The following is a 10,000-nucleotide window of genomic DNA, read 5'->3' on the forward strand; positions in this document are numbered from 1 at the left end:
ATCCTTGTGTATGCTTCAAATCACTATACTTTTATCCAATTAAAAAACTGTCTGGATTGCTGAAAAGGTAATAAGACTTTTTAACTTTGACTTCCAATCTATTTTGGCAAACATCTAATTTGTAAAATAAAATTTAAAAAAAATTCTTGCTTTCTTTTCTTTTTTTGAGGAAACTAAATATTAACTTGCTGGTGCAAGGAGGGTATGTCTCAACAATTACTAGGCCTACCTGATCTCACATGTTTACCCTATTCATTGAATATTCAGAAAGAAAAGCTCCTATTTCCTTTTACTATTACTTTTATTAAGTTACTGGCAGTGGCTATAAGCACTGACCAATTTGTGAATTTTGTTTCATAAATGGCTCAAGAAGCACTTAATCACCAAGGAGGCAATTACTAGGCCTACCTACTCACCTAACTACTTTATTCTATGAATTTTGGAGAAATTAGTTATTGTGACTATGATCATTTCTGACATTATGATAATCATGTCATTGACATTATTTACAGCAGTAGAACATAAAAAAAAAAAAAAAAAAAAAAAAAAAAAAAAAAAAAAGATATGAGACCAGAAACGGTAAAGATGTGAGACCAGGTACTACTGCACACCCACTGTTTCATTAACAAGATAATAAAGGCAAGAAAATGTGACTCTGATTGGCACAGGTAGAAGAAGGCCTATAATGGCTGTAACAGCATGGGAATGACACTGAGTGTAGCTGAAGGGAACTCGCCAGATAGTACAAGAGATATTAAACCCTTAGATCTGGGTGCTTTACTGCCCACATGTGGCCCAAAATCAGGGAATTAGGGTTACCTGAGGAGCCCCTGTCACAGGTATGTGCCTTGTAGACTAGGTGTACATGAACACTGGACACTATCAAGACCCCTTGCCTCAACTTTCCAATATTATTATCTCTTTTCTGCACATCCATTTATTTTTTTCCAATGTCTATGTTTGTTGCTTAATATGCTATATCCAAATGATAATACATGGTCTACCTTGCAGACTTTACTTCATCTCTTTAGGTAGTTCATAACTCAGTGCAAGAATAATAACAATAAGTAACATTTTGTTATTTGTTCATTTCTTATTTTTACCTGTGTCATCAGTCACAGCAGGCAGGAATAGGATCCTGAGCACATAAATAGTGTCCTCCCTGTCCTTCCAGTCATGGCTTATGGATGGTACATTCCACACTTATTTACCAATGGGAATAATACAAAAGCCCCTTCCTAAATGCCCATTGAGTCTAATCACTCTCCAAGAGCTTTGTGCACTTATGGTGAGTCATTCTGCTCACCTCATCCTATAGCCGAAACTCTCATAATGCTATGTTATCGTCACCCCAGTCCTTAGCCAAAATTTTTCCCATAATGGCATGAGCACAAATTATGCAATTAGCCATGATCTTGGCAAATATCCTTAAATGGATATTTGCCAAGGAGTTAATAATAAAAATTATGATATCATAATCATAGGCAAAGAGGCATTAACAAGAGGAATGAAGCCCACGAAAATCAACAAAGTCAAAGGGTACACTCCCCTCTCACCAACAATCAATTTCAACTTTTGTATCCAAAAAAAACATCTAGATAAGTAGGATGGATGTATTTCAGTTGAAAATGGAAGTTCACCGAGTTATGAATTCTGAAGTGGAGGGGATGTGCACTTTACCAAACAGTATGTAAAGTGGAAACTCCATGTATCACCAACAAAATCAGAACAATGTTATCTCTACTTCAATCAGAATGGAAAGATTCAAAAGTTTATTTGTAGGCCAGAGGAATAATATCCAAATCTATAACTACTCCCAAAATAAATTTCCTATACACTTGACCTTCATTTTGCCAAAAATGTGGTAAAAAAAGAGCTAAATATACTTCCTACCACAGTGTAACATATGTGATTAACCCTAGTCAAATTCAACATAATTCTGACTATTCTTTGAATGTGTGCACAATCTAATTCACCATGACCATGGAAACCCTGTCAAAAATTGTGCTATTTTTTCCACAACTTTTTTCTTATAAATGAGAAATATATTGTCCATTAATATATGTGGTACTGTTTTGCAAGTTTCCTTCAGCAATCACAAGAATATTACCCTCATACCCTTATTCCTATTATATGCCCTCTTTTGCCAGAGCCAATCAGTGTTTTCCTTCCTCTATCCTCTTGTGAATAAAACAAAGTGAATGTAAAATAGTAATTCTGGAATATTTCATTCAGCCAAATCCTAGATCTTTTCCTCCCACATTCTCCCTCCACACACAATACTATAATGTATCACAAAGTTGATTCCATTTATATTATCATCTTTTTACTATTCCTACATACAGATATTCATAAATGTATCAAAATACAAATTTTATTGCTTTATATGATAACATATCTTATGGGAATTTTTTTAGTAAGCAAAATATACATAATTTATCATGAAATCTAGTATGAATGTTTTGCAATTTAAGTCATTAGAATGCCAACCCTTCCTCTCCTGGATAAAGGGGAGTCTTCAAAATTGAAACAGGTATTAAAACCATTTTTGTTTGGTCTTTGTGTTCTCTGTTCTCTGCTGATCTTTGACAATAATGTGAAATTTTCTGGCAATTACAGTGGTATCAGACTTAATACCTGTAAACACAATCAGCAATAAGAGAAAACCTGGTAAGAGAGAAAAAATAAGACACAATCCCCTCAACTGCAACTCCATATACACTTACCGTAGGCGATGTTCCACCTGCACTGATGGGAAGTATAACATCCCAATCTTTGTCCTCTAGTTTTATGTGCCACTTGGGAGATGGGGGTGAGCGATGTAAACTAAATGTAATTTCTCTCTGCTCTTCATTGCACTGTCAAGGAAAATTAGGAAAATTATGTTGAGAAAACTTGAAAGGGTTATTATGTATCATTTACAATATTAAACAAAAGTTGTACACTTTGAAAGTATAATGCCTCACTTCGGCAACATGGAGAAAATTCACTGTGGATTCAAAAATATTCAGCCAGACAGGTACTCTAAAAACTTACCCTTCTCTGAATGATCTTTGTGATGGATTCAACCCACTTTCTCATGGATTTGCCTTTCACTTTCTCCAGAAAGCTGGTAAGTTTTTCTAGAAGTGCTTTGTCCCGTTCAAAATCATAAAAGTGATAATCTACCCAATGACGCAAAACATTTAAAACTCTGTGGAAAAAAACAGAGACCAGTTTAGTAGTATCACATTAGACCACTGACAATAGTATGATCTTGGTTAATCACAAGAAAAAAATTATCTTATGAGTAGCAAGAGATATGCTTCACATCTAATACATCAAAATAATAGAGCTACATATACAATGTACCAAAGCTCTTCATAATGGATAGCAATACAAAATCCATCACTTATTAGCTAACAAACATTTACCTGAATTGAACAGGTTGCGAATACTCCTTTCTGAAGCGTTTAAGAATTTCTCTGTGTATGGAAAGTTGCTGGTTTTTGACTTCCTGCGTCTCCTCTTCACTTATAGGCGGGAGTTCAGGCTCAGGGATGTCAAAGCGTTGAATTAATAGGTCTAGCAATTCCTAAAAGGGGCAGCAACAAAATATGATGTAAAAAGGGTGGATAGCAACAAAATAGAGCGTAAGGATTTGTAATATCTATTCATAGGGAATAGGCAGAATCTTTATATATCTAAATTTACCAACTATTTCATTCCTTGACTGATACAGAATGAAATACTAATTACCATATCTACATTTTTAAAGAATTTTATAGCATATGATGTCTTACAATGAAATTTCTCAAACAATAAAGGGGAAATCCATTAGTTACTATTTCATACTAAACAACTTGTTACTTACTGTTGGAGTACAAAAGCTTCGGTAAGTGGTGAGAAACGTTCTCACAAACATTGGATCTGCATACATGTGGTATGTTAATCTTTCAACCAGCTTTGGCAGCGTTGCTCCCTGGAATAAAAGGGTTGATTATTTCCTTTCCATTACTAAAAGATTATTAAGTGCTACTTACCATATCAATAATGACATTACTGTACTCATCATTTATAGAAATACTATATATATGAAAAAGGAATCCTTGAAATGTTCTAGAATAAAGACAAAAACTATAAAATTGAATACTAACATAAATACTAAACCAACTACACACAAATCACATTCAAGTGTCAACTGTCACCTTTATAAGAGGAGTTCCTGAGTTTTCCTTCTCTTCGATGATAATGTTTGACTCGGAGTCCTCAATGGCAAACTGGTAGACACTTGGGTCAGGCAACTTGAGGGGATGCTGTTTCTCCTCATCTAATAATATACTGTCTAGGGTTCGTTCTAACATACTGAAAGGAGAAAGATCAGAGATCACAGGTTACATTTTCACATTCTTTCTATAAACTCATTTTTTTGTGTTGTTCAAGAACTACCATATTGGAAAAAAAGTTTTAATTAAGAAAAACGATAATCAAAATTTTCATAGGACATGATCTATCTTCTACAACATCTTCAAACTGACACTCACCTCCGAGTGTTGAGCATAACAAGGGCAGCCATCCAATTGTTCTTCTCTTCCATAGACTTTGCAAGTAGCACCACACTGGGCTGGTCACGTGGCCGGATCTCAAAGGAGTATTTGATCTCTGACGGGGTTTTACAAAGTGAAAGAATAAACCAGGTGAAAAAGAATTTTGCTTTCTACATTGGCATCTGATTTCATGACTTATCTTTATATTAAATTCTTTACCAAAGCAAAACTAACCTGTCTGAGGTCTAAACTAGTGCTAGAAACCCAAATAAAAAATGTACAGTCAATGCAATCCACTTACCTTCAGTATCTTCTCTGTCTAAAATTTCTACCATTCTCATAAGAAATTTCTCCTTAAATCTGTACTCTCCAACCTGAAAAATAAATTTTTTTAGTAGTCTACAATATCTGCTAAAAACTCACTGCTATTTTACCTATCAACATTAGCATTTTACATTATCAATCAATATTAGTATTCTTTATCAAACCCAAACTTATTCAAAGGTTCTCAAACCTGTACTACCCACAACACCCCAAGGTGCTAGGGGTAGTAACTAAGGGTACCACACGATCCTTTAGTAAAATGAATTTCAGTTATAAAATTTCAGACCTGTATTTATGTTTGAAGCGTATTTTGTGTGAGGTGGAAAGGAGGTAAAGAAAATGCGGCAGAAAGACTAAGTAAGTTTAGGGTGACGTTCACTGACGAGCATGGGAACCACTGCTTTAAAGTTGGTGGTGCATGGCATATTTCTTTCCAGCCAAACCTTAGATCTCTTTCTCTTCCCAGAGTTATCTCCAGCTATATCATATCTTCTTACTATTTTAAAGTCTAGATATTCATAAATACAACTCAATATAAAGTTTGTGTTAGAGGCTACTCATATTAATCTCTCACCTTTTTCATTCATACACAAGCAGTATTTGTGATAATATTCTGAACTCTGTGCTCTACGGACACGGTCTTTCATTGTCTGCAACTTACATTTGCCTTAGTGAAACAAAAAATCATGCCTGTTTTATAGCTAGTGACATAGAAAATCTGGAGAGTTTACAGTTCTTAGGAGTGAAAAATCAACGCCAGTGGTAGAAACTTTTATGGACTGAAATATTTTTCTCTAACCATATATTCGACATGTTCTCAAACACTTCTTTATACAATCTCATTACATTTCCATATCTATCTACTATCTCTATCCTCTATCTGTCTGTCTGTCTGTCTGTCTGTCTGTCTGTCTGTCTGTCTCTGTCTGTCTGTCTGTCTGTCTGTCTGTCTGTCTGTCTGTCTGTCTGTCTGTCTGTCTGTCTGTCTGTCTGTCTGTCTGTCTGTCTCTGTCTGTCTGTCTGTCATTTCTCTTATTAAAACTATATACCACAAATGAATAAAACAATAATAATAATAATAATAATAATAATAATAATAATAATAATAATAATAATAACAATAACAATAACAATAACAATAACAATAACAATAACAATAACAATAATAATAATAAAAATAAAAATAATAATAATAATAATAATAATAATAATAATAATAATAATAATAATAATAATAATAACAATAATAATAATAATAATAATTAGTAACCACATTAGTAAAAGAAGTACAGCAATTCAGCCAGGACATCGGTATGGAATTCGGAATTAATAAATGTGGAGTGCTAAACATCAAAAATGGAAGAGTAACACATACTGATGGAATCGAAGTCGGGGAAAACATCATCAAAAATATCGAAACAGACGGTTACAAATATCTAGGGATATTAGAATATGATAACATAAAACATGAAGATATGAAAGCAAAAATTAAAAGAGAATACCTCAAAAGAATAAGAGCTATTCTAAAATCGGAGCTAAACGGAGGGAACACGATAAAAGCCATCAACACCTGGACTATACCTGTGCTACGATATTCGGCAGGTATAATAGACTGGACAAAGCTAGAACAACAGAAAATAGACAGAAAAACCAGAAAACTGATGACTATCTACCATTCTTTGCACCCAAGAGCGTGCACGGCAAGATTATACCTAAAGAGAAGTGAAGGAGGTAGAGGATTAATAAGCGCAGAAGAAGCCATCAGAACCGAATGCTGCGCCCTGGGCCAATATATAAAGGAATCTACCAACCCAATCCTAAGATTGGCCTGGACCAACAATATAATAACAGAAAACGAAGATAGCAAATCATACAAAGAGAGAATGACAGAGGAGAAAAGAACTGAATGGATAGAAAAACCTCTCGCAGGGCAATACCATCGCCAAGTACAAGAAATCCAGGACAAGAACAGCTGGAACTGGTTAAAAAGAGGAGAAATAAAAAAGAAACAGAGGGACTAATAACATCAGCCCAAGATCAAGCTCTAAGAACCAGAGTAATAAGAGCAAGAATAGAAAGTAGAGGGGGAAATACAAAGTGCAGAATGTGCGGCCAAAAGGATGAGACCATAAATCACATCACCAGCGAATGCTCCAAATTGGCACAGAAGGAGTATAAAAGGAGGCACGACAAAGTAGCCACAGCAGTACACTGGGCACTTTGCAAACACCACAAACTCCCTAGTACAGCAGACGTATGGTACAAGCACGAGCCACAGGCAGTAGTAGAAGATGAAAACACAAAATTACTATGGGACCAATACATACAAACAGACCAAGAGGTCCAAGCTCGAAGACCAGACATAGTAATAATAGGAAAAGACAAAGAAGAATTTGACATAATAGACATAGCGGTACCATACGATTCCAGAATAATAGAAAAAGAACGAGGAAAAATAGAAAAATATCAAGATCTTAAGTTCCAAATGGCAAGATGTTGGAAGATGAAAGGAAAAGTAATACCAATAGTGATAGGAGCATTAGGAGCGATGCCACCAAAGCTGGATGAATATCTAAAAAGAATTGGGTGCGACAGAATACATCCTGGCCTAATACACAGGCAGTGCCCCGTGAAGAGTCTCAAAAATAAATACAAGAGAAAAATACCAGTAACATCAACTGTGAAACTAGTTCAATAATAATAATAATAATAATAATAATAATAATAATAATAATAATAATAATATTAATAATAATAATAATAATAATAATAATAATAATAATAATAATAATAATAATAATAATAATAATAATAATAATAATAATAAAAAAAGAAATGAAACACCCTTCCCTATAAACAATAGGCAGAGAAGGCCCCCCATTCTATGAATACAAACTTTCTACCATAAGACATGAACACAAAGATCTTGGGTTCTCACTACCTCCCAATTTACAAGTCCTGTGACCTGAACTTGTCCTTTCTTTCCTTATCCTATGCATTTTTGTCATACCATTTGATTTCTGAAATGAATTTTACTTTTCCCATAAAATAACCACATCTTAAACATAAAATTAAATAGAAAGAACATAAGAGTAAGATAAGAAAAGAATAAAAAATGAAAAACACTCTTCCCTTTACACCTAAACCTAAACCATTTCCCATTATCTGTTTACCTACAGACACAAGGTACACCAACACCAATACTTTCTACTCCTCACTCCCTCTCCTCACCTGTCCTGTGACCGAGGACCGCCGGTTATTGCTCTTGCAGAGGACTATGAGGCCATCAAACAGGAACACATGCCGCTCCGTCGGCTTCTTCGCAGTGGCACCAAGTTTTAGCAGGTCACCCTCTGGATGGTTTGGAAAAAAAAGGAAAAAAAAAAATGTAAAGAAAAATGTTACAATAGTATTACTACTAGTATTCAGAAAGAGTCATAGTACTTGCATTTATAAATAATGTTCCTTCTCCTGCACCATGACAGTAACTTTAGTTTATGGACACATCTATTCCATATAACAACTTCTTAATTCTGCCAATTTTTCAAAGTAAATGAAGCTAATTATTAAAATCCTTTTTTTCTTGCACTTTTTCTTTTTTTTTATCTATACACATCAGAATTTTGTGCTTCCAAAAAACTTGCACACTGTTTATCAAAATATATTCAAAATACATATCTGCATTAAACTATAGTTAGGTTTTAGTCATGGATGTTACATAAAGCTTTCTTCAAATATACAAACTAAAGTTATATCATCCCTTGATTTTAGTCATTGTCAAATTTTACTGTATGATTATAAATGATGTAAACCAATTCAAAAAATCAATTTGCAAGCTGAGACAGTATTTCCATAAATAAAATATTTTGAAGGCATATAATAAGTCACGGCAAGTCCTCTCATTTCTACTATGGAGCCAAAACTCTTACTTATCAGCCAAGCATCCATGCATCTGAATAATGGAATAGCTTCTTGACATAACTAAAAGACCTACTCCTATCATATTTTCATCTTTCATGAAAAATCAAAATCAAAATGTACAAAGCATTTGAACACAAAAAAAAAGGGAATTTATCCATTCTACATAAATCATATTTAGACTTAGATAATTAGTCACTTCAATTTGTACAACAGAAACAAAATCATATCTATAATGTACCATACCACAATTTTTTTTTTTTCTTATAAAAGTATTGTTCACTGGTAAACATACCTAAAACAAACTCGTTGCAACATTGTGTGATGACTTTTCCTTCCCAGCCATCTATTGATCGTTGTAATTCTTTCATTTTAGATAAGGTTTGTTGTCTACTCTGCCTTCCATGCCGTAAAGTGATTTCTCTGCAGATAAAATCCACATTAATCATCAAAGATTTCATGTAAAATATTCTATTAGAATGTAATATAACAGATAGCAAAAAAAGGAAACAACAGAGTGCTGAACATACCCTAATTTTCTCTTAAGGTAGGGAGCATATGGAGAGTTCTGTATGGTGCGTTCTAACTGACTTTGGAGAGGCCATAAGAGACCTTTGACTTGTTCTAAGCTCTCTCGAGCTTCTTCTGACTCAGTCATACCCAGAATCATCTGTAAAATATATTTGAATTATTCATTTAATCACATAATTTTTTAAATGACACTTTCAGGGGTATAGGAGGCTCAAAGATTGAAAAAACATATGCCCAGTCCAAAAACCTGAGCTGAATGTGTGGAAATAAACACAAAAAAAAGCAGGTGGTCCCCTTAAAAAGACACTGAATAACACAGTCTGATAATATCCACTTACGATCTTAAAATAATAAACTATATATACATATAAATATATACATACATACATACATACATACATACATACATACATACATACATATATATGTCTTGTTCTTATACTGCTGGGGGAAAAAAAATTATATATATATATATATATATATATATATATATATATATATATATATATATATATATATTATATATATATATATATAAATATATATATATATATATATATATATATATATATATATATATAATATATATATATATATATATATATATATATATATATATATATTATATATATACTTTATATTATAATTATATATATATCTTTATATATATATTTATATTATATTTATATATATATTTATAT

The 10,000-nt window shown here is 33.1% G+C and overlaps 1 protein-coding gene across 1 annotated transcript in view; it reads right to left on the reverse strand.

Annotated features, from left to right (window-relative positions):
- Nucleotides 1-10,000, reverse strand: part of LOC119595614 (son of sevenless homolog 2-like) — a 44,171-nt gene that overhangs the window by 9,738 nt on the left and 24,433 nt on the right. Inside the window, exons 9-18 of the mRNA XM_037944724.1 lie at nucleotides 9,299-9,438; nucleotides 9,064-9,191; nucleotides 8,082-8,203; nucleotides 4,828-4,900; nucleotides 4,524-4,641; nucleotides 4,188-4,344; nucleotides 3,854-3,961; nucleotides 3,414-3,574; nucleotides 3,037-3,193; nucleotides 2,727-2,858 (exon numbers count right to left, since the gene is read on the reverse strand). Of these exons, the coding sequence (XP_037800652.1) occupies nucleotides 2,727-2,858; nucleotides 3,037-3,193; nucleotides 3,414-3,574; nucleotides 3,854-3,961; nucleotides 4,188-4,344; nucleotides 4,524-4,641; nucleotides 4,828-4,900; nucleotides 8,082-8,203; nucleotides 9,064-9,191; nucleotides 9,299-9,438 (1,296 nt within the window). The remainder of the gene's footprint in view (nucleotides 1-2,726; nucleotides 2,859-3,036; nucleotides 3,194-3,413; nucleotides 3,575-3,853; nucleotides 3,962-4,187; nucleotides 4,345-4,523; nucleotides 4,642-4,827; nucleotides 4,901-8,081; nucleotides 8,204-9,063; nucleotides 9,192-9,298; nucleotides 9,439-10,000) is intronic.

The sequence above is a fragment of the Penaeus monodon genome, chromosome 36 (genome assembly GCF_015228065.2).
Source record: "Penaeus monodon isolate SGIC_2016 chromosome 36, NSTDA_Pmon_1, whole genome shotgun sequence".
Lineage (NCBI taxonomy): Eukaryota > Metazoa > Arthropoda > Malacostraca > Decapoda > Penaeidae > Penaeus > Penaeus monodon.